The following is a 24,882-nucleotide window of genomic DNA, read 5'->3' as shown; positions in this document are numbered from 1 at the left end:
AGCAATTATGAAATGAAAACTCTTTTAGAAACTTTGAACTTTTAAGACTTGGACATTTCGCAACTTGGACATTTTGAGAATTGGACATTTTGCGACTTGGATGTTTTGCGATTTGGACATTTTGAGACTGACATTTTGCTACCACTTGACATTTTGCAAATTGGACATTCTGAGACTAAACCGTTAGCGACACTTCAGATTTGAATGCTCAGTCACGTCATAAATATCAATGTCACACCTCCCGTGCGGTCACATACTTCCAGCTCTGACTCAGTTAAGCGGCTATCTATAGTACCTTTTTTGCAACAACAATGTATCTGGAAGAATAAGTTCTAAATTGAACCTAGTTGAATTAAAAATACTGGCTACATTGTAACATCTAAAACAGACACGAGTAAACAACAACATTGTAATAACAAGAATGCGTCAAATTGCAATTTAAAACACCGCCCACTTTTGCGCGTTAATATTTATTTTTATTAATCAACCTAAATTATTTGTGTGAAGTCTATTACGATCCAAAATTTTATATAATCATTAAAACAACGAATCGTTATAATTTTCACAAGAACTGACTAATCTATAATTATAACGCGCAAAAGTGGTTAGTTCAACAAAAAATACAGTCCAACAGCGATATTTAGGCCAGTGGATTTCAGAATACCACTAATACCTACCAATAAACCTTGTTCGCATCAGTCGAGTAATTTAGTCGGATGTAGTTTAGTCACTAATCCTAGGCGCAGAGCTCCGATTCTTAGTTGGGCGATAGTTGGGTCGGGCTGTTGATCAGTATGGAGATATATAAAAGTTACACCGACTTGGTATCGGCCGAATCTTCATACAAACTAGAATCGGGCCCAACTATCGGCCAGGTAAAAAGTCGGTGGTCTACGCCTAGGCTAACAGCGAGTCACTCGACTAAATTACTCAACTAGTGCGAACAAAGCTTAACTGCGCTACTTCAAAACAATCCGCAAGAAAATTACCACTAAAAACTTTTTCGTCATTGTTTAATGTGGTAGTCCAAAAACCCTCTCGCCAATATCCCTGGGCTGCGATTGGTAGTTAGTTCACCGGCGACACGCGGCGGCAACGCGTCTGAAGCAGTGGTCGCAAACGCGGACCGGCTTGAGCTGCCCGAAGCGAGGCAACGGGATCGAGTTGGAACTACATGACGCGCAGAATACTTTGCCTGCAAGTAGAAAGTTTTGTTATTTATCCGTGTTTTTTTGTTTCTGTTGATTACACAACACTGCTCGCACACTCACTGCGGGCGCCCGTCGCACAGTCGCGACAGCAATATAATTACGCGCGAGCGATAAGGATGGGTAGTTTGGGGTCATTGGACAAAATTCTACGTGCTCACGGACCAGGCTTTAGTTGTTCTTTTTAATTAGCTGTAGAAATAGATTTTTTAGTAGCTTTCAAATTGAAAATAACTTACTATTGAAGTCAATTTTGTAAAAGTAGTCTTCAATCAAACATCGTTTGATATAAAATGCATGGGACACTCTGGAAGTCTATGGAAGTCGTAGAGTAGAAATAAAAAAACTCATATAAAATCTCATAAAGCTCATTTTTAGTTCTTACTCCGTTAGTCCGTAGACCGACGATCTTGTGAAGATCGTAATGAAACCCTTGGAATTGGCTTTTGTCCAGCAGTGGTCGTCTTTTTCTTGATATAAGCACAGAATAATAATAAGTACTACGTACAGAAGTTTTACTTCGCGAAGATATTTAAAAAAATGTATGCTGTATGTCATTTAACAATATGGTGTAATTTAGCCTGTCTCAAGAGTCAAGCACCATTTTGTTGACAAACGTCAGTGATCGGCACTGCGTCGAAGCTATAGGGCTGACTTCGGTAAAATGATGTGATGTGCCAAACTGCGGAAAATGGCGGAGGAAATACACGATTTAGCATGAATTATCATGAATAATATTAACTACTTATTTACCTCTCAGTGTCTTGAGGCAACTTAAAAAAGTACATTCTGTGTTTTTATTACTATTTAGGCAGTTAAATACTGCACAGTATTTAGTACACCATTTTCTTTATTTTGTTTCATCATACACAAGAATACGCGTGCGTGAGTCAATGTTCGCTCGTATGTGAGGCCTTGTCGAATAGTATCCTGTAGGTGGGCCATCGTGCGTGTTTTGTTTTCGATGTAAACTCGCGGAGATGAACAGGCCTGATAAGTAACAATAGCTTGAAGTACTGACCGCAGTTCCGGCAGTGGTGGCGCCGCCGGAACGCCGTGAAGTGCGCCGACGCCGCCCGCCGCCGCCGGACGCCGGTCTTATGTCCCTGTGTAGTACTGTNAAAGGCACTATCCTTTCTAGAATAAATAGCTGAGATCAATTCTTGTATTGAAAAAGGTTTTATTAAATAACTATTAACAGCATTGATTTGATTGTCAAAAGAGTAACTAGATTTACTGTTAACAAAGTCTGGTGTATATATCTGAAGAAAGTCTTGAATCCAGGTGTTATCACTATTGTTGCTGGAATATGTTTTGTTAAATTTACGCATATATTTCCAGATCCTTGACATAGGAGTGCACCGGTTAAAGGAATTGCATAATTCAACCCAGCTATTAGATCTTACTGTTTTTAAGGTAAGTTTTTTAAGTGCTTGCAGTCTTTTAAATTCTATGTATGTTTCATCAGAAGGATTATTTTTGAAATTAAGGTAGGCTGTTTTCGATTTTACAACTGCCTCAGAGCATTTTTTGTTCCACCAAGGCAATGGAGGAGTCTTTGCCGACTTTTTCCTCAGAGAGATATCAATGAAAGTATTTTCAGGTGAATTAGAAGATGGAAGCGAATTTTTAACTGCAAGATGTAAAATTTCACAAAAACCAGTATATGCTTCTAATGAAGTAGAATTTTCAGCCTGAAAATTTGATAGTAATATATCAACATTTTCTTTATACGCTTTCCAATCTACCATCCTAAGGTTAGGGAAGATGGGCATATTTGAATTATTATTTGTAGGACCACTATTTACATTATTATTTACAAAAACTTTAATATTTACAGGAAGGTGGTAGCTGCCAAGTGGATCATTATGTACAGACCAATCACAAGAAAGAGCCAATGATGGTGAAACCAAGGACAAATCCAGGGCGTTTGGACGCCAAGTCAAAGAACCAACTGTTGTTACTTCACCGCTATTTAGTAAGACAAGACCATTGTCATCAATAACCTCCAGAATATCTCTACCTCTTGAATTCACGGTATTGCACCCCCATGATGTATGATGAGCATTGAAATCACCAGCAAAAATCATTGGTGCAGGAACAGATTTTACTAAAGATTCAAATTTATGTTTATTAAAAGATGGAGTACAGTTTGGTGGGCAATAGAAACTAACAATACTAATTTCTTTTTTATTTTTAGAAATTCTGACACAAATGTTTTGTAATGAACTATCAGAGTATGTATTTATATTTCTGTAATGTATACTGTTATGTATTAAAATAGCTACACCATTGTGTTTGTTACCAATATCATTTCTCTCTATTTGATATCCCCTTATGTTAAAGGGTTTATCAGGTGTAAGCCATGTTTCTGAAATTATTGCTACATGTATGTGATGTTCGTATAGAAAACGAGTTAATACAAGTTTATTACTNCTAAATTTATTTGTAGGAACAAATAGGTTTAAAATGAGTACAAAACAATGGTGGCAACGTCTGTATAATACAAGAAGTGATCCCGTCATCTTGACGTTCATTCTTCCGCCGCTTCTTCTCAGCACCGACCCATTGTTGTCCCGAAGTGGTGGTATCGCAAGCTATATTTGGGACGTGTATAAGTGCCCTGGAAAGGGCCTATGTACTGAATAAACTATTTAATTTTTATCACGAGAACTCATCCAGTAGAAAAATCAACACCGGTGATGCCATTATGTGATTTATGACTACTGTGGCTGTACTGAAATAGCCACGAAAAAGAAAAAACAAACAGTGTTGTTTGTGACTTTTAAATAAAACTAGCTTTCCGCCCGCGGCTTCGCGCGCGTGGACTACATTTCTTTGCTATAAACCTCACGGAGCCCGAGACCTTTCCAACGAATGCAAAACCGCGGAAATCGGTTCGTGCGTTCTGGAGTTATAGCGTCAGGAAGGAAAACCCGACTTATTTTTATATAGTAGATAACTATTAAAACAACGTCATCAAGTGAATCAAAAAGGGTGAAGAGATAAGGAAGCACAGTTACCTTGATGGTGGAGATGTTGAACTCCTGTCCGGAGTCGTTGTAGACGATGGACACGTAGTCGTTGCCGATGTACTTGCGCTTCTCGTTGCAGTTGGGGTCCTTGGCCAGGGTCGGCATCGCCGTCGCCACGTGGAACAGCACCTGCCGACGTGACTCACTGTGAGTTTGTTATAGGATGAAATTATCTACCAGTTCGATTCCAGATGGGAAAAGAAAATTGAATTCGAACTCAAATTCAAATAATTTATTTATGAAACACAGGTAAGGAGTATGATGTACAAACAAAAGATGTGTTCAAGCCGTGATCAGCCTTGTCGGCATACAAATGTTAAAGCGTGATTATAAGTAGGATGACTTATCTGAACTGTCCGGTATTTGTGCTCAAACAGTTTGCCTGAGCAAATTCGATTGGATTTGATTCTGTCGCGTGACTTCTGCAAGTTTAATTTTTTTTAACGTCGGGAATTACTTTGCGCATACCTACTAGTCTATGGGGAGTGGGGACGACCAGTGGTTTATGTGGGACTCTCCCCACCTGCTCACTAAAGACGGGGCCTACACACTAAAACCCGACACGGTGTCCACGGAGTTCAATGAAACGAAGCAGTGAGTTATTGTCTTAATTTAGACATTCGTCCGCTTCAGGCTAGTTTCGCTCTCCAGGGAGTCTCTCCGGCTTCGAGGGGTCCCCCATTCCCCTACGCCAATTGTTTTTTTATAGAGGTTTTTGTCCTCGTGGTCCGGGTGTAACAGGACCCCCGGTTCGCCATACCTCGTTACGGTCTGCTCTATGCCGCTGCTCAGTCTGCCGCCGCCTGTGGGGGTTTTAGATTAAAGATGTCCCTTGCAGTCTGCCCACTCACTCGTGGGTTACGGGTTGTCCGACAGGCCCGCCGAGTTGACGAAACCACTATTTGCAGGCGCCAGCACTGACCTGCATGATGTCGTCGTGCCAGACGTAGGTGTAGTGGCCGTCCTTGCCGCCCTTCTCGAGGTTGAGGAACAGGTGCGGCTGCTCCTCGCCCGCCGCCAGCGACACCAGCGTGCCCAGCGCAGACAGGAACTCCGCGTATCTGAAGAGAAATATACATCTTAACCGCCTAAAGCCTGGTCCGTGAGCACGTAGAATTTTGTCCAATGACCTCAAGCTACCCATCCTTATCGCTCGCGCGTAATTATATTGCTGTCGCGGTTGTGAGTATGCGAGCGCGACCAGGCTTTACACGTTTCATCGATTTCCGACTAACGTCGTGGTCTCAAAGACTTGGTCAATGTTTAGTGATTAACAACCCTAGATAAACTTGACGTATTATTGAGAAACTCAATCAATAGCGGTGACGTCATTACCTTACGCTGCCATATTCATTCTTCAATATTAATACTTCGTTGTCATGTTGTCCGGGGCCGACGTATAAAACTCCGACCTAGAAATAAAACAGAAAATTAGTAATGTTTCTAAAGCCTGGTCCGTGAGCACGTAGAATCCCGTCCAATGACCCCAAGCTACCCATCCTTGTCGCTCGCGCGTAATTATATTGCTGTCGCGACTGTGCGACGCGCGCCCGCAGTGAGTGTGCGAGCGCGACAGCAACATAATTACGTGCGAGCGACAAGATTGGGCAGCTTGGGGTCATTGGACGGGATTCTACGTGCTCACGGACCAGGCTTTAGTAAACCAGCTTCAAACACAATTTAATACCGTGTGAAGGGAGAGAAGGGGTAGACGAAAGAAAGGCAGACGGAGAGACGAAGAAATAGAAAGAGAAAGGGATGGGTTTACGCGTCACCTTGTAGGTCTCGACGGGCGGCACGAGGTCGAGGTTCTTGATGGTGCGCTCGTGCTGCGCGCCCGACACGCGCAGCGGCCGCTCGTTCAGCGGGTTGGAGATCGTCGGCGCCTCGCCTGCGCACACACCACACCAGTTACGTCACAACCACAACCTATACAGAGTGTCTCAAAACAAAGGGTAACCTTGTAACTCGATAAGCCTCACGAAGGCCTTTCTATTATACAATTTTGACCAGGTAAAATATCACGGTTTTGGAGATTTTTAAGTTTTTTTTTTGTATTTTTCAGAAAATTGCCATCTGCGATTATGATGAGAGATTATGAATTAAAGGATAGTGCCAGGGTCTGGACCAAGTGTTGCCCAGAATCAACCCATAGTGCATTTTGTTCCTCAGGCCTATACTAATGTGTAAACCGAAGCGCACTGACATCTATACCTGGAGTTAAGAGAAAAAAAGTTTTGTTTTGAATTATTTACATACAAAATATCATCGATGTATGCGCACTACGCATAAGAATTTGCGATTATGGCATTAAATAACACTCGCTATGTTGAACTTAACCATATTGCATCCGTACACGTTACTTTAGTGCGATTTAGACATTCTTTATAAACGATCTAGCGCTGTTTTAATTGTTTGGTAAGTTGACAGAAATTCATTATTTCCAAAATGAAGCAAGAAGTGTTGCTCTCTATCCTTGCAAAAAATCTATGTATTGGTGTATCACAATTGATTATTGAAGTTATTGTAAGCTAAAACTTCTTGCCCCATTTTGGAAATAATTAATTTCTGAAAATACCAAACTAAAAATACAAAAAAGATCTTGAAAACTGTGATATCTTTACTAAGGTCAAAAGATATTAGAGAGATCACAAGGAGGCCTGCCGACGGTTTCTGGGTTACCCATCATTTTTGGGACACCCTGTACAGTAAGAAAACATAGTGCACTGTGCACGTACCGGGCACCGGCGGCGTGATGGGGTAGGTGCTCATGTTGTGGTACAGCTGCAGGAACACGAAGGCCGGCGTGACGCCGCCGCCNCCGCCAATCTCTCTCAATACATAGGAAAGACTAGGCCATAGAGAAAAGTAGCAACAAGGCGCAACGTCAAGTACGTCAAAGTCAAATAGATGTCATACCATAGAGTCAAATAGTTTTCTTTTTCGTCGGAAACAAATATCATATAAGTATAGATGAAATGAAGCTATGCTGTGAAACGTGCTCAAACGTGCTCCTGCAGCCCGATTACGGTAACTTTTAACGTCAACAATCCAGACACGCTTCTCGATTCTGCGATACGATTGGTCGTTCAACAGCGTACGTCAGCTGTTTTGACCAATCGTATCGCAGAATCAGAAACGCGTCTGGATTGTAGACGTTATAAAAGTTACCGTAATCGGGGCTCTGTGCCTGTGCGTGTGTTGTTGAGGTAGTCCTTTCAAGGTATTTTCAAGGCTTCAAATGATATCCACGTGTAGATGCAGATTCAGTTTTATTTAAAGTAACTAAATAACTAAAACCAGCCAACCAGCTATTAAAGGCATGTAGACCATCAAGGTTTACTTGCTTTGGATAAAAGGTTTAGACGAACCGTTAAAACGGTTTTAAGCGGTAGATTTCCTAAGGTGGTGCGTGGTGAAGTGATGTGATGATAGTCTGCTGCAAAACTCTCTCTCTATGTTCCAAAAAAGATCTTTGTAAATCTGATTCTTTTTTGTCTATGCTATAACTGTCATCTGTCACATCAGCCAATCCATAGAGAAAAGTAATACATAGGAAATAGAGAACCCTCTCTGTCAAATTTTTGAGCCTACTAATTGACAGCCTGGTGTTAAATTCGCTGTACTTAACCTACGTACGTAACGCTCACATACACACATAGTACACGCACACATACATACATAAAGTCCACGCACACATACACACAGTTCACGCACACATAGGCCCTCATAACCTTCAAAGAATTATTGTTTTTTTGATGTACAATGTAGAATTTTTTCAAATCCATTATTTTGAAAGTATTAATCTTTATGGTGTACGTATTGTATTATTTTCAAAACAATGGATTTGGAAAAATTCTACATTGCACATGGAAATGCAAATAAACAAAAACTTTTCAATTTAATAATTTTACTTTATTTATGAACACACATAATATTATACACCAAAAGCGTCTTTTCGCAAAGTTTTCAACAACACTAAAAAAGCATTTGCACTTTGAGAAAACTCAGATCACTTGTTAACATAACAGAAAGTTTCTTCGCGATTNGATGAAGAGTTTATAGGTTTGTCTTTTTGAGTAATTATGATTTTAGTAATAGCATTGGTTAGAATAGTCATAAAAAAGTCTGATTTAGTCAAATTTTGTACTTGTGTTTCAATGTTTCTCATTGTTAATTGCGGGAATGAATTTTCATTAAATAAATCCGAAAATTTGGTTGCTTTTGATCTAATTTTGTTTTCTTCTATTTTAAGTTTTTTTTGGGGACACGTATTGGATATTGCGATGTGGTTACCACCGCAGTTGTTACATTTGGCGTTTTTGGGATCCTCTGTGCAGTTTTTAAAATTATGGTTTTGTGTACAGACGGAGCAAACTTCTGCATTCTTACAATATTTGGCAATGTGCCCAAACTTGAGACAATGCAAACATTGCTTTACTGGCGGGACGTAAACACTGACCTCATGCCTCCAGGAGTCAAGGTACACGTATTGTGGTAGTTCTGTCGATGCGAAGGTAACAGCGACAGTCTGAGTAGGCTGATATGAGACCGAACCACCCTCGTTTCGCACACGACGCATGAATCGCCTGACCTGTATAACATTTCTGGAGCTGCCTATTAAAGAAAATATTCTTTTGTTTGAGAGATCAATAGGTACTGAGTTGAGGACTCCCGTAACTTCGGTATCTATAGCGGGTATTGAAGCTTTCAACCCCAGTTCGTCCATAAATTTTTTATTTTGTATAAACACATTAGCATTATTCGAGAGATCGAAAGTGATACCAATTTTGTACTTATTTATAGGCTTTAGATGTAAAATGCCATTTATACAGTGTTTTCTAATCGAGTGTGAAATCGCAAGTCGGTCCTTGTCAGTGAACAACTGCTTTTCGTCTTTATGTGCGAGGAAAACTATAAATTCGCTTTTTGGACTGTTTTCAGGGTACTTTCTTGAGTACCCCGATACTTTAAAAACCTGGTATTTTTCCATGTTGTCTTCCGTGTCGGAGGACGTGTCGACCGGCGACTCTCCGTCATGAGGATCTTTTTTGCGCTTCTTACTTCCTCCCATCCTTGACTTTGCCACCAAACTTATATACAAACACAAGACAAGATACAAGACGAAATTTAACTCTTTAAAACAATTTTACAAAATAAATTGCAATTGGGCGCCTTTCTTGTTACAAGGTTCCCGCCAATCCTCCAAATGACAAGCAACGTGCAATGAATTAGGGATGTTCGATATATGTCGAAATGGATCGATTCAACGGAATACGAATCACTCGATTTTTGTACCATTGTCCGATACAGTAGTATTTGATTCGTTGGTGAATCGATAAACGTATAATAATAACGTAGGATAAACAAGAATGTTTAGGTCGAGGAAAGAACATTAATTAATTTTATATCAAGCGTATGTAGGTACCGACCGTATTTTCACGAGAGTTAGCATGGCCGATAGTTGTGCCCGATTTTAATTTGTATGAAGAATCGGCGTAGTGTGCGCACTCCCATACATGCCCAATGCCCATGCTGATCAACTACAACTACCCGACTAAACTATCGGCCGACGAAAAATCAACGGTGTGCGCCTACTTACTCTTAAAATATTTTATGAAACGTAGGAGAACGTAGGACATAAAAATGTTAGGTTTAGTAAGGGAAAAAAAAGAAATCACATTAGCAAAAAATAATGGCCACGACTTGGCTTGGCGCTGGATGCAGGCCGCTACCAACCGTGCGATGTGGAAGTCATTGGGGGAGGCCTATGTTCAGCAGTGGACGTCCTGTGGCTGAAATGATGATGATGATGAATGGCCACGACATAACCATAACAACTGAACAGCACATCAGAAATAATTACTTAGTCCCAGTAACTAAGCCCTTGTCGTCATACTTGTCGTAGTAAGCTAAATACTTGTGTTTCTAGTGAAGTCAAGTATTAATTATTTTCATGTTTAAGTAATCGTACATGCCAGATTTTTTATAATTATTACCTAAGCCCCCTTGCTTATTTAGACGCAATTAAACAAAAAAGCCTTTAAATAACCTTTATTGATTACCAAGATTACATTACAACAATTTATACAATCATAACTGTAGTATATTTTTACATAGATACACTCTTTTAATTTTATTCACTCTTATTTACTTTTTACAATTTCCAGTTATAAGTATTCAATTAACCTACAAACTATAATCGTTTTTTGGTTGCGATCAATCAATTTAAAAAAGGATCGATAGCTTTTTTATTCAATCGCAACCAGTTCATGACAATTTCGTATAATAATTGAATATATTGTGACATCGAAACTCATATACAAAAACATAAATACGTACTATCTCCAATACAACAACCAAACTAAATTGTGGTTTTAAGCATTATTTTTAGTCTTTAGTTAATAATGCTAGCGATTGTGTTTAGTAGATATTTACTATAATAATAAAATGATATGTTGAAGAACCTGCCTCGTTTATAAAATAAAAAATAGTGAAATAAAACCAACCCTTCAAACAAAACATAACTGTGCACGTCTTTTAAAATTAAATAAAGAAGCGACAGTCTCCGTAAACCAAGTAAGTGTGGAGAAAAGATATGAAAGCAATGGTTGCATCGTTTACCATCACAAGAACGTTATTGCCCGCTTGCCATAATTAATCCTAATCAAAATCCGTCATCAACTGGCAATTCCAATCCGTTTTCGATCAAATATCCACAATTTTCGATGCTTTTACTTACACTTACATTCTTCTTCTTCTTAAAGTGTCGACAAAAAACCTACACAGTGTCAGCCCAAAACTCCGATACAAGAGTGGCGTTGTCAGCAGCATTCATTAAATCCTGAGTGCAGTTGCTCGGACACTCAGGGTACGACATCATGTGCTTCATCGACTTACATAGTCGTAAAAACTATATGAAAATGTAAAAGCATTGAAAATGTGGATATTTTGACCAAAAACAGATTGCAATTTGAAAGTTGACGGATTTGGATTGGGTTTGATTATGGAAAGCAGGCAAAGATGAGGAGTTTTTTTTTTATAGTTATATGCATAGGTATGTAAGAGACGAAGTAATTTATTAAAATGTATGTCTTTCTTAATATAAACAAACAATAGTTCTAGTGTAGTTAAAGGGAATTACATGAGAAAAATAAGGAATGGCCGTAACATCATTAGATATAATTCATTAAAATAACTTAATTTCTACGGAAATAATGAAAGGTATTTTTTACAAGTAAACCTAAGGTATTAAGTACGTGCTCCAAGATATATTATTAACTTTGCAACGAAAAAAGAGAGATAAACTTAAAAACAGTAACAATAAAGATATAGATAAGATATATTATAACCCTTTGGAACATCATAGCCGAGATTAGGTCCCCATAATCTAAATATATATTTAGGAACCTAAATATATAATAGTTGCGTATGCCAGAGCACAGCTTCTGTTCAGACTCCACGACATGAAAAAATCGTTTTAATCCAAATTATTTTCTTAATTTTACTTTTTAATAACAAAAACGTTTTCCTTGTTGTGGAATCATGATCTTTTTCACACTTTCAGCAGTTTAATACTAAATAGAGACGGAATATAATCTATAACGTGTTTGGGATTTAATCTTTAACACAAATACGCAATCTAGATAACAGATGGCGCTGTAAGTATTAAAATAAAAACAATGCACAATGGCTATCGTATGACTAACGCCATCTGTTGAAAGCTGGCGGGAATATATTTTTAACGTATGCACAGTGATTGATAACGTGATGGTGAGATTTCGTTAATAAAAGATAGTGTTCTTACCTAAATACTACGGATAAAGGCAGTCTATCTATTAGCTATCTATGTAAAGATTCGTATCTACATCACATTTACTTTAAGCTGAGATGCAAGCGATTCGGCGAATATTATGTCATCAATAACATTTCTTCTCAATCCCAATGCAGTAGGCAACAACTTTACTTAATTTTCAAAATAAAAAGTATTCTTGTCTATGGCGCACCGGCTTTTTACGCGGGAAAATCAAACAGCACAGAGAACGTCGTCCTTGTCCTGTAATCTGTCTTCTTGTAAAATTATTAAAAAGACAGACCAAGTCAAGAAAATTATTAATATTATTTACAAAGCAAGCCTAGAAAAAATGCTGTTATTCATGCATTTAAAGCTTGTCTGTGCTCTGTTAGACATTGCCTTGACTTTTTGTTGAAAATCTGTGGTTTTAAATCTGTAAGTACTTACCTACTGCCTACCTTGATAACGTTCGTAAAGTAAATTCTATCACTGAAACTTAGTTCAATTAAGTAACTGAATTAAATTTCAGTGCTAGAATCCTGTATTCATGTTTATTGGAAAAGTTTGTCTCTAGACAAACGACGATTTTTCAATCGTCGGATAACTTTTAACTGAAGAATAAGTTTGGCACATTGACAGTTTCAGTATGGGAAATATGTCAAAATGACAAGTTTATTCTTCAGTTAATACATAGATATCTGACGATTGATAAATCAGCCCTTAGAAGAATTTTTTCGCCCGACATCTCTGCTAACTCACTGTGCACCGATAGAGGTCCTTTTACATTGCGACTTTTTGCAGCGATACAAACGCGATGCAGCATCAATACAGTCGCTAAACATGGTCTTTACACACACGCGAAATAGAAGCAATGATACAATCGCGTGACTGTAAAACGCGCGTTTATACCGCTGCAATGTGTAACCGTTTCATCCACGAAGACGCGTCCCACCAATTTTTGGTCGAGAGAACGCGGGGTGCGGGGAGTTTGATCCGAGCAATCCGAGCGTCATTATTTTAGTGTGCGTGTGCACTCATGGATAATTTAGTGTGTACCGATAACACACGAACATTAGCGGAAGAATGGTGGCGCGTCTTCGTGGATGAAACGATCCACAAGCTCCCTAAAAACATTATCTGAAAATGACGTTGCTAGTATGCGATCCGCGATGCGAGCTGTTGTCGCGCGCTGTGTGACGTCGGAACGGGTTCCAAGATGGCGCCCGTCTCGCCGAAGAGCGCGCGGTGACTGCTGTGGAACCGCTGGACGCTGTCGACGCTGCTGATACGGAACCCTGGTTGGAGTTCGACTGCCGAGGGGTCTCTGGGGACGCCTGGAAAACGTTTCAAATACGATTATTAACGACTATAGGTCAAGGTACAAGGTTCAAAATAGAGTATCATGATGATGATATTTTTCAAATAATACTGGGAACTAGTGACTGAGTTTGTTCCGGCGTTTCTTTTCAGCGCTTGCCATAAATGTTTGTGTCGAAGCGCTGGTAGGGCCCAAAAGATGAGGAGACATGTAAAGTGCCCCCTCTTAGGACCCTGTTTTACCCCCTTAGGGGTTGAATTTTGCAAAATCCCGTCTTAGTGAGTTTATGAACACCTACGTTCTAAAAGGAACCCCCATGCAAAATTTGCGATTCCTAGCACTTGTAGTTTCTGACATTTCGTGATGAGTGAGTCAGTCAATCAGTGACCTTTCGCTTTTATAGATATACAGGGTGTTGATTTCAATCCTCGCCATATTTATTTAGGAGATCTATTATGACTTATATTAACGCATTATCAGAGGCGGCGTTAAGCGTGGGCGATGTGGGCCACCGCCTACGGCCTCGCGGTACAAGGGGCCTCGCGACTCAAAAATGTTTAAAGCGAGAATAAAACAAAAATAAGCCGTAATGGGTGCGAAACGACTCTGGATGGGTGTGACTCTGCAAAGTATATTATTTGTTATGGATGTGATTCTGGTTTGGTGGCATCTTGCCTAATGGCAAATCGCAAAAACTCTTCCCGATTAATCGGGACTATACGATGTTTACAGTTGATTTTCCAGAATATCGCAAATTCTTTGATACATAACGTTTGTACTGCCAGAATTCATTCTCCTCTGGAATGTCCCCAAAATTCCATTATTTTTGCCGTATCACTTACCGTTTTCGACATATCTGCGTGTGCAAATGACCTGCGCGTATCGATACGATTAATATTATAGGGAGTCCTTCGTACTTACATATATTATGAACCTCAAAATGTATAACTCAAAAACATTTTACGAAACTATTGAATAAATAATTGATTTTTTGCAATATTGCAAATATCATAGTAGGACTCATTGTTAGTACTGCTAAAGTTCATCACCCCTTCAGGAAACACCCAAAATTTCATTATTTTTGCCGTATCTCTTACAGTTTTCGAGATATTTGCATTTGCAACCAATTGTGTATCAGTAATATAGTTACCTCTGTAAATATGGCAAGAATGCAAAGTAACGTCAAGCCGGAACTGGGTGTTGAGGCAAGTTATGCTGGTTATCAGAAAAAAAAAATCTTTGGCAAAATTTGGCATTTTGTCAAAATAATAGGCATTTAAAAAAAATTAAAAAATTCTACTCCCTGTGACGGTCTTTTTACTCGTGTTGCCACAAATCTTCACTTTTTCCAAATTTTTTTTTGTTATGTAACCCTGAATAATGCTTCTTTAAATTGTTATCAAAATTACAAAACCAGCTGTCCAGCTTGGATGAAAAAAAAAAACATTATTCCCAAAAAAAAATTTCAAAATAAAAATTTTGCCTAGTTTAAACTGACTGTACTGAAAAAAAATTGTACTACGCGAGTGTGGCAAGCGACGTCATAATTTGGCGCATTTAATAAGGATTCCAAAATGGTATAACACTTGGTAAATTCTTGCTGTAATTGTCGACATTTTTTGGTTTTTTGGAAATAATCCCGTTTTTAACTGTATCTAACTTGGTTAAAAATTATTATTGTAATGTGCCCAAAATTCAAGTTTCTGGCTTAAGTGAGGTGGAGAAGCCATTTTAGCGGAACGGAGAGGGCCATCTTACCAAGCAGGGATGTTTTTTTTTAAATGCCTATTATTTTGACAAAATGACACATAGATTTTTTTTTATATTTTTGTGATAACCGGCATAACTTGCCTCAACACCCAGTTCCGGCTTGACGTTACATTACGGGACACTCTGTATATATGCATGTAGTACATTGAAAATGTTTGATTTTCTCGTAATTCGTCAGTAACTCGTAAAACTTGGCAGTGTTAATTGTTTTGTTTGTTTTTATTATTTTATAAAATCCGTCTTCAGGTCGCCATAGAACAGGGCCTCGCGAAATCTGTCTTGCCCACATCAAATTATGTGCGTTCCCTTCGAGAGGCCACTGTGGAAAATGAAGGTTTCGTATACATAAAGATTTAGCAGGACCTCTAAAACAAATGTAGCCAGAATGATAAATTTGTAGGTGTTGTAAGTTGGACGCTACCACTCGCCGAATGTGGTCCCTCAGATGAACTATGTCAAATGCCAAATTATTGAATCTGACCAAATAAGATGATTTTGATGAATGGTAATATTTAGGAGGTAAATCGTAGGGCTACATACGAAAATAAGAGCTCTGCATAGTTACTGCAAATAAAGAAAATCCAATCAAACGATGGGCCCTCAGTTCTCCAGTGCACAAAATTTACTTTAATGCTACAAATTGGAACTTGAGACTAAGTTTCTTTAGTAAGGTTTTAATTTCAGCNCTATATGATCGTTCCTCTTTTATTAGTTCTCTTTTAGCCATTAAAATTCCTTTTCCTACATCCATCACTTGCCTATTATATACCAATAACATTGATGTTTATAATATCCTAGCCGAATTTATTACCCATAATAATATAAAATTGTAAATAGTAATGTATATTGTACTTATGTAAATATTATTTTATTTTTATTATTTTGTAATTATATCACACCTAAATTGATCCTATGAAAACCATCCTTTGTTCCGTTTCCATCCGTAATTGATTCGTTTCCCTACCTTTTAACTTTAACCCAATCCCACCCTGTCTAAACGCAATGTCCGCAAAACTTATGGCAAAACTGAACGCAAAAATCAAGAACCCTGTCGTGGCTAAACGCAATCCGCGAGAGCCATAAAGAAAAAAAAAAGTATTGGAATTTATCGACTGAAGTCGCTGTTTGGAAGCAAGTTTGATCGTAGTATGGAAGTTTCCGTACCCTGAGCCAATCTGTCAAGAAATTCCACGACGAGATTTTTGTTCAGCTGAAAAAAGGCCAATAAACTTACGAAATTGAATTTATATTGAAAAATATAAAATTTATCGTGGGGCGGTAATCGCCGCGTGACACATTTTGCATTATTTGGGTGGATGTAATTTTCGTAGAGTTAATTTTGGTTGAAGGTTTGGAAACGGCAACTCACCATGCCGCCGAAGAAAGCACCTGCGTCTGCGAGCAAGAAGACGGAGCAGAAGAAGAAGGAGAAAGTCATAGAGGTATCCACAAAATATGGAGTCTCGTTCTCATGATTCTAATACAATACTTTTCGCTGTAGGAAGCGCTTTCACTCGCATCATCTGGAATGTCTGAAGTGCCTGACATATTTCAGTGTGTACACCCTTTTTGCGCGAACATACAAATTGTGCAACGATTTCAATATCAAAATAGGTTGATAAAAGAAGATCCCACAAGGGCCGACGCATAGCACTCTATTAATCTAGAAATTCTAATGGAAACAATAATTATTATTACACTTAGGTTACATTATCAGTCCATTGCAAAATGATATTTGAGGTGATCCTCAATTTCAACACAAAAATTTAATTTTGTTTTAACTGTAAACATTTAATCTGTTGAAAAAGCTTACTGATGAAGATATAATAATATACAAAGGGCTATAACTATACTATTTATTTAATTAAAATGCTATAAGGGTCCATGAAAGCAACTTAACTAGCAAATACCGTCTGACCAAAGTATCTTGTGTTAATCAAAGAAATAATAAAATTCCAGGACAAGACCTTCGGTCTGAAGAACAAGAAAGGCGCAAAACAGCAGAAGTTCATTCAGCAAGTGGAGAAACAGGTGAAGAGTGGCGGCATCCACCCCGCCAAGCCCATGGAAGACAAGAAGAAGGAAAAAGAACAGAAACTTAAGGAACAGAAGGAAATGGCAGCACTTTTCAAGCCTGTGCAGACGCAGAAAGTGGAGAAAGGTAAATATCCTACTTCCTACTAATATTATAAATGCAGAAGCTTGTGTGGATGTCTGAATGTCTGGATGTTTGTTACTCTTTCACGCAAAAACTACTGAACGAATTTTGTTGAAACTTTACAGTTTTATTGTTTATAACCCAGATAACCCAGAGCTATAATTTATGACGATATGTGACAAACTAAATTTCATTAAATAAATATAAAAATAATAAAAGACGTGGGTAAAAGCGCCATCTATCGTCATTGGTTAAAATCTACAGCCAAAACATTTTGACGTTCGTAAATATTCATGCGGGGGAAACCGTTAAACGCCATCTATCAACATCATTTCTAATTAAACAAGGTCCACGCGTACGAAGTCGCGGGCGGTCCCTAGTTAGCTATATTTTCTAAGGCTGGGTTGCACCATCTATTACTTTAACTTTGACAAACATCAAAAATCTGTCAAACTCTATACAAAAAACACCATTTATCGTTATAGTTACCTACGATCAAAGTTAGATGGTGTAACTCAGGCTGTCTTTAATTCTGAATCTCATGAATGATAATTGAATTTATATGAATTATAACCGCCGTTTGGTGTAGTGGTTCAGAGCGGACTACTATGCCGAGAGGTCCCGGGTTCGATTCCCGGCCGGGCAGAAATTGAAATGATGAATTTTAATTTCTGTGACGGGTCTGGATGTTACTATGTATAATATGTATGTATTAAAAAAAAAAGTATATAAGTAGTATATCCGTTAAGCTAGCACCCATAACACAAGCATTAAGTTGCTTACTTTAGGGCTAGCTGGCGCTGTGTGAAATTGTCCAAAGATTTTATTATTATTATTATTATTATTATTATAACCTAGTTTCCTGAATTTTTTTTCTATCTGTGATCAGCCAGTATCCAGGCGCCTCCCGCGACCTTCACCAGATCGTCGGTCCACCTAGTGGGAGGCCTGCCTACGCTACGTTTTCCGGCGCAGGACCGGTCTTTGTGGAAATCCTTGGGGGAGGCCTTTGTCCAGCAGTGAACGTCTTTCGGCTGAAATGAACGAACGAACGACCACCGCCAGCAACTTTAATCAGAATCTATATCTATAAAAGCGAAAAGGCAACTAAAAATTGGTAGGCTTACTCTTGAGCTCGAATTCAAGGTATTTGATGCAACATCCTGTTTATATTCCAGGTACTGATCCGAAATCGGTGGTGTGCGCATTCTTCAAGCAAGGACAGTGCTTTAAAGGCGATAGGTGCAAGTTCTCTCATGACTTGACAATTGAAAGAAAGGTGAGGTTTGCTAAACTACTATGATTACTGTTTGAAGCCTTGCCACTTCATATAAAGAACTATACTTATGTATAAACTAGGAAACATTTGTTGCAAAAACTTTTTTTAAAAATTCAAAAAAATTCAAAATTATTTATTTGCATAAAACATGGTACATTTCAGTTATTATCTTGTTACGAGAACAACATGTTTCATCGACATAGCGATATGCAAACATTTAGTCGTCATGCAGTATTATTATTAAATTATTAATAGTCATTATTAATATTACATGATCTACCTCCAATAGAATTTAAATGTCAAAAATATTTATTACAATGCAATTACAATATTATTTTATCAAAACTACATAAGAAATTGCCACTTAGCTTGTGCCTTTACTGGGAATGTACGCTTAATAGCCTTCTGTAATCGGTACAGGCTTTTTTTGCCTATATTTGTTTATGTAATACACATAAATGATATTTCATTACATTTTTCAACATTTTTAGTAGAGATAAAAATTTAGTTTAAAAAAGTTTAGTACTAGTTGTTGTCACTTGTTTAGTTTAGAGACTATAAGTGAGTTTCTCGTTCCAGGCTGAGAAGCGTTCACTGTACGTGGACATGCGAGATGATGACGACAACATGGACAACTGGGACGAGGACAAACTCAAGGAAGTGGTCGAGAAGAAACACGCTGAGGACAAGCAGAGGCCCACAACCGATATTGTGAGTGATTTAGCTTATAAACGCACGCGTTCCACAGTGACCACAGTATGTTATGAGACTATATAATCGGACATTCTCATTTATTTGATGAACCGTATAGAGCTCAGTTATACAAACATGATAGTAAAACTCCCGTTTGAAAATTCCACGTAGTTTTCGCGGTATAAAAATTCAAAGTTACCTATTTTTTTACTTCAAAATTATGCAAAAATATTCTCACTCGTTAAATTATAACATTTAATTCAGAATTGTTATAATACTTCATAGAGCTCTTAAAACTACACGTAATAAGCGTATTAAGTGCTTCGTAAACGCATTCAGTTAATTAGGAAAAATGATTTTAGTTATTTTTGTTTTTATTTTTTTTCTCAATTAAACCTTAATATATGCAAAAAATTTTGATTGCAAGATATAGTCTGATATTTAATGTAATTGTATAAAAAAAATCCATCAGCTTTGATGAGTCCGATGAGTCTTTTATAATGCGAACAGCTAGGGACTGGAATTCGCTGCCTGCTGCTGTCTTTCCCGAAGACTATAATCCGGGCTTTTTCAAGGCGAGAGTGAAAAGGCACTAAAGGGCTATGTAAAGATATGTACCATCCTAGACTGCATCCCACTTAACACCAGAGGTGGAATTGTGTAAAGCAATCGTAATCATTTGACAGTTCATAACGTACAATAAAGTCAGTTAAACAAAGCGTTTGACAGAATAATCGTACGATAACGATTGCTTTACACAATTCCACCTCTCTGGTGCGATTGTGGTCATCTGATCATTTATTTACCTGTCTTGTTGTGTATAAAAAAATCCAAGGTCGATTATGGGAAATATATGCAAACGTCATGCCTTCCCATCCCATCTGGCTGATGATGAAGCTTGAAAATCTACTGCTGCAGTTGGGATTTGAACCCAAGACCTTTCACAAGCCAGGCCACTACTCTGGCAACTGGGCAATGAAGACATTGTTAAACATGTTAAAGTTTCCAAATTATATTATGCCATGAGCAAGCCAGATATGCATCATCATATTATGACAAACTGAAAGTGTATTTTTTAATATACCACGCAATTTTGTATACCCATTCTTATAAGATATGAAATTCAGTGAACTGTTCCTGAATCGAATGTACCTTACTACTGCTATTTTTATTTATTTATATTAACCGGCAGACAGTGGTGACTGAGTTTGTTGCGGCGCTTCTTCTCAGCACTTGCCAAATGTTGGTCTCGAAGCGCTGGTAGGGTAAAAAGATTATAAGACATGTAGAGGCTCCTTAAGAGCAAAATGACGATTTGTAAGAACTATTTATTAGTCTAAACAAATAAAGAAATTTGACTTTGACTTATGTAGATGAAAGTGTTTCTGGGAATCTTTTTAATAATTCTTAAATTTTTCACAGATCTGCAAACATTTCTTAGAAGCCGTAGAGAAATCCAAATACGGTTGGTTCTGGGAATGCCCGTCAGGCGGCAAGTGTATATACAGGCACGCGTTGCCACCAGGCTTCGTCCTCAAGCGCGACAAGAAGAAAATGGAAGAAAAAAAAAATGAGATATCTCTGGTCGACCTGATAGAGAGAGAGCGCGCGGCGCTTGGCCCCAACCAAACTAAGATCACGTTGGAAACCTTCCTCGCGTGGAAGAAAAAAAAGATCAAGGAGAAACAGGTTAGTTTGTTTTTAAACTTCTATCTATCCCGTAAGTTTTAAAACCAGGGCCAAAAATCGGTGTAGGATTAAAGAGGAGGCCTATGATCGAAAGCGAACCCCCTAAAGGCTGATATAGATATAGTCTGGTCCGGGAGCACGTAGAATTTTGTCCAATGACCCCAAGCTACCCATCCTTATCGCTCGCAAGTAATCATATTGCTGTCTTGACTGCGACGGGCGCACGCAGTGAGTGTGCGAGCGCGACAGCAACATAATTACGCGCGAGCGATAAGGATGGGTAGCTTGGGGTCATTGGACAAAATTCTACGTGNAGCACGTAGAATTTTGTCCAATGACCCCAAGCTACCCATCCTTATCGCTCGCAAGTAATCATATTGCTGTCTTGACTGCGACGGGCGCACGCAGTGAGTGTGCGAGCGCGACAGCAACATAATTACGCGCGAGCGATAAGGATGGGTAGCTTGGGGTCATTGGACAAAATTCTACGTGCTCCCGGACCAGACTATAATCTATATCAGCCTTTAGGGGGTTCGCTTTCGATCATAGGCCTCCTCTTTAATCCTACACCGATTTTTGGCCCTGGTTTTAAAACTTACGGGATTTAAAATATGACAAAAAGTTTCAAATCAGGGACATTTCAAACTTTTATGTCCTGTATTAAGTACGGAAAACAATATCTAATTCTAACTTGCCTTCCATGATAGATTAATGTATTAAAATGTTAAACTATATAGGTAGGTTCTAATATTACGAAAACATCATAAAAGGTTTTTTTTAGATTTACCATAAGAATAACTCTCTTCACAGAAATAAAGCATGACTGTGTATTTGTCACATACATATTTTGGTTTGATGTATACTATAAAAAAATTTTCTTTTCTTTAATATACGGCAGAAACTAAAAATGCGTGTCGAATATTTTCATCCAAAAAATCCATAAAAAAAATATCAAGTTCGTCATCACAGTGTTGTTGTACTAATAAATAAATCACAAAAACAAAATTAAAAAGGTAGCCCTTATGGGGCACTTTCCATGTCTCCTTATTTTTAACGTACTATACTTCCCACAGGAAGCGATGGCCAAAGACGAGGAGCAGAAACGGAACGACTTCCGCGCCGGCCGAGCCGTTGGCCTGTCAGGCCGCGAGATGTTTTCGTTCGACCCCGCGTTGGCCGCTGCCGCCGACGCCGACGAGGACGGCGAGACTGTGGCACAAATGGCCTACGACGACGACGACGACGCCGCGCAGTATAGGGACATCGAACTCGAGCTCATCGGCATGGAGGCCTCAGAGGTAACTATTCATCATCATCATCATCAACAGCCCTTTACAGTCCACTGCTGGACTATGAGCCTCCTCCACTATGGTGGAGGGATTTGCCATAATCTCCACGCTTGGCAGGCGGGTTGGAGATCGCAGTTTAAAAGATTGATGTTTTTCAGAGAGCGCTGCTGCCCATTCTCTGTTTGTTGTGTAGTCCCTAAGTCGCCTAAGTAAGGTAACTATTAGGCCAGTAGAATTAGATTTTAAATCGGAAATAATTCCTACAAAAGATTTTATTGCTTTAATGGCTTCATTGGTTGCCCATTAAGACTCTCCTAGGTTTTCGACTTCGACGGAGTTGTGCTTAAGTGGTGGGGGCCCCCGAAAGGGGCGCTTTTTCGGTTATACCTCGTAAAGGACTTACCCTATCGAAAAGTGGTCTTCCTAACGGTTGAAGGGCATTTAATCCTGCATTAAATAAGACCATATTCATATGTTTTGGACAAACCATTCTCGTGCAAATGTTCGGCAAAGTAGTAATTAATGACCCTCTCCACGTCCAATAGCTCGTCACCCGTAAGCTCCCAAGCCTTGTAAAGGGTCGCCTTAACCAGCGTATCCCTGTCAAGGCTCACGAGTTGGATTCGCTTATCCTTGTTCGTCCCAGCCGTTCCTTAACTGCGGTTGCTGCACCTCTTCCTGGCACTCTCCTGAACGAGTCTTTATGGGCAACTAATGAAGCCATTAAAGCACTAAAATCTTTAGTAGGAATTATTTCCGATTTAATTCATTTTTGTGTTTAATTCTACTGGCCTACATGTATAGCTTATTTTGATTCTGTTCTGCGATCTCCCAGCTTTTTTATTATGCGACGATGCTACCGTGCTACCGACCGTGTACCGTGTGTCCTCACTATATTTTACCAACATTGTTGACCTGTGTTACTTAAGGCTGCCGCGACACAAGCACAGCTTAGTGCAGCAGCCGCTAGATAAATATAGACTGTAAATTTTTTTTGTTGGCAAATAAAACACTTACTTTTTTTATGCTAGTAGATATCTCGAGGCATTTAGAAGCCGCCGAAGCGACGAGGACGACATTTATCTACCTTCCTATAGTCGTGTCGGGCCGCACGACGCCTGTCTACTTACCTACAGTCTAGGCCTGTCGGGCCACGAGATTTTTTCGACCCTGCCTTGGCTGACAGTTTATTTGTAATGGATAATAAACATCGAGGGAGAAACGTGTTTTTGGAGCGTCCTGTTCACTTAGGAGCCATCCATAAAGTACGTCACACGAATTTCATGATTTTTTGAGCCTCCCCTCCGTCCTTGTCACAGGTGGTCACATTTCTGAGACCCCCCCCCCCCCTCCCTAGTGTGACGTCACATGTTTTGCAATTTCACATCAAAAAATTATGAAATTAAAACAGCAGTTCCGAAATTAGTTTTATTTCCATTTAAATTAAGTACTTTTNCTCCCTAGTGTGACGTCACATGTTTTGCAATTTCACATCAAAAAATTATGAAATTAAAACAGCAGTTCCGAAATTAGTTTTATTTCCATTTAAATTAAGTACTTTTTTATGAAATCAACATTATATTAAATATTTGAAACAATTGAAATGTGATGTCACGAAACTTAGGACCACTCCCCCCCCTTTACGTGTGACGTACTTTATGGTTAACCCTTTACACATACGTAAAGTATTAAAATTTTCTTCGCAGGCGGACGACACGGGCACAAAAGCGTCTGAAGACCGACTTACGCAGCTCGGCAAGGGGCTACCGAACGGCGACCACGCGCCCGCGGCCTCAGAGGCCGCAGAGACCGCGGAGGCCTCAGAGGCCGCCGTGCCCATCAACGAGAACCTGTTCCTCGACGAGGACCTGGATGAGGAGCTGCAGAACCTGGATCTTGAGGACTAGTGGTCGAAGTACATTCGGAGCCGAGTCGATGAGCCCTGCATCATCATTATCACCCACTTACAGTGCACCCTTACGCCCGTTTCACAAACTATGCTTGCTTATGTGAAGCAGCAAATCGAACGCACAGCGTTGAGAGCTCTGTGATTGGTTCTTGTGTCACCCTGTGCGTCCACGCGCACTGGGGGACCTCATGGTAATGTTTTTGAATACGGGCGTTAGATTTAAACAAAAAGGGAAGCGACGGCATAAACGTCTGTCCTAGAACATCAGTTTTGACAGCTCCCAATCGGTCTGACCTTCACGCAATACGCGCGCGAAGCCGTCATGTGTTTTTAAAGGTGTACGAAAAATTTATGAACTTAAAAAAGTCCACGACATCAGTTTTCATTTATAAAATGCAATGAAACATAAAATTTCCACTCGGTGACTCTGTCATTCGCCATGTTGTCAGGAAATTGTTTTTTCTAAGCAACATAAGCACAATATCAATATGCCATGTCTTCCCTTTTTTGTTTTTAGCACTTTTTATGTAGGGCTCATTCGATAATCGATTTTAATTTAATTTAAGGGGCGACTGTGAAATTTGGGGAGATAATATTTCACCCATATTTTAGGTAAAATATGTTTACAACCAACAATCAGCCCTGTGAATAGCTATGGTGATAAAAAAATAGGATTATTGTGCTTGCCAACTCTTTCCAGTCTGTTGAGTGCAGAGCATTCGCGGAACCGCGGCCTCCT

General features: G+C 39.1%; 4 protein-coding genes and 1 long non-coding RNA gene across 7 annotated transcripts in view; 2 read left to right on the top strand and 3 right to left on the bottom strand.

The window, feature by feature from the left end:
- The first annotated feature begins 2,346 nt into the window (after positions 1–2,346).
- LOC114363144 (uncharacterized) lies at positions 2,347–3,609 on the top strand. The gene is made up of 2 exons (XR_003656751.1): positions 2,347–2,624; positions 3,049–3,609. It is a non-coding gene; the product is annotated as an uncharacterized LOC114363144 (long non-coding RNA).
- A 273-nt stretch (positions 3,610–3,882) lies between these two features.
- LOC114363141 (tuberin-like) lies at positions 3,883–7,063 on the bottom strand. Its single transcript, XM_028318783.1, has 6 exons — positions 6,982–7,063; positions 6,019–6,134; positions 5,579–5,655; positions 5,166–5,304; positions 4,226–4,372; positions 3,883–3,945 (listed from the first exon to the last, which is right to left on the bottom strand). The coding sequence occupies exons 1-6, from the start codon at positions 7,013–7,015 to the stop codon at positions 3,883–3,885; spliced, it is 576 nt and encodes a 191-aa protein (XP_028174584.1). The 5' UTR covers positions 7,016–7,063.
- Positions 7,064–7,389: 326 nt separating this feature from the next.
- Positions 7,390–9,383, bottom strand: LOC114363178 (uncharacterized). The gene is made up of 2 exons (XM_028318828.1): positions 8,375–9,383; positions 7,390–7,430 (listed from the first exon to the last, which is right to left on the bottom strand). The coding sequence occupies exons 1-2, from the start codon at positions 9,315–9,317 to the stop codon at positions 7,411–7,413; spliced, it is 963 nt and encodes a 320-aa protein (XP_028174629.1). The 5' UTR covers positions 9,318–9,383; the 3' UTR covers positions 7,390–7,410.
- Positions 9,384–10,363: 980 nt separating this feature from the next.
- The window catches only part of Rhp (GTP-Rho-binding protein rhophilin), a 193,382-nt gene continuing 178,863 nt past the window's right edge, over positions 10,364–24,882 (bottom strand). For all 3 annotated transcript variants that reach the window (XM_028318819.1, XM_028318820.1, XM_028318821.1), the window contains one exon: positions 10,364–13,372. In XM_028318819.1, the coding sequence (XP_028174620.1) occupies positions 13,172–13,372 (201 nt within the window). In that variant the 3' untranslated portion in view covers positions 10,364–13,171. The remainder of the gene's footprint in view (positions 13,373–24,882) is intronic.
- Positions 16,301–24,752, top strand: LOC114363176 (zinc finger CCCH domain-containing protein 15 homolog). Its single transcript, XM_028318825.1, has 7 exons — positions 16,301–16,568; positions 17,086–17,287; positions 18,463–18,563; positions 19,143–19,274; positions 20,679–20,945; positions 22,019–22,243; positions 23,941–24,752. Exons 1-7 carry the CDS (start codon positions 16,497–16,499, stop codon positions 24,139–24,141), a joined length of 1,200 nt encoding a protein of 399 aa, XP_028174626.1. The 5' UTR covers positions 16,301–16,496; the 3' UTR covers positions 24,142–24,752.

The sequence above is a fragment of the Ostrinia furnacalis genome, unplaced genomic scaffold, assembly GCF_004193835.3.
Source record: "Ostrinia furnacalis isolate ACB-3 unplaced genomic scaffold, ASM419383v2 OfSCF7013, whole genome shotgun sequence".
NCBI lineage: Eukaryota > Metazoa > Arthropoda > Insecta > Lepidoptera > Crambidae > Ostrinia > Ostrinia furnacalis.
This window is presented reverse-complemented; position numbering and strand designations above follow the sequence as displayed.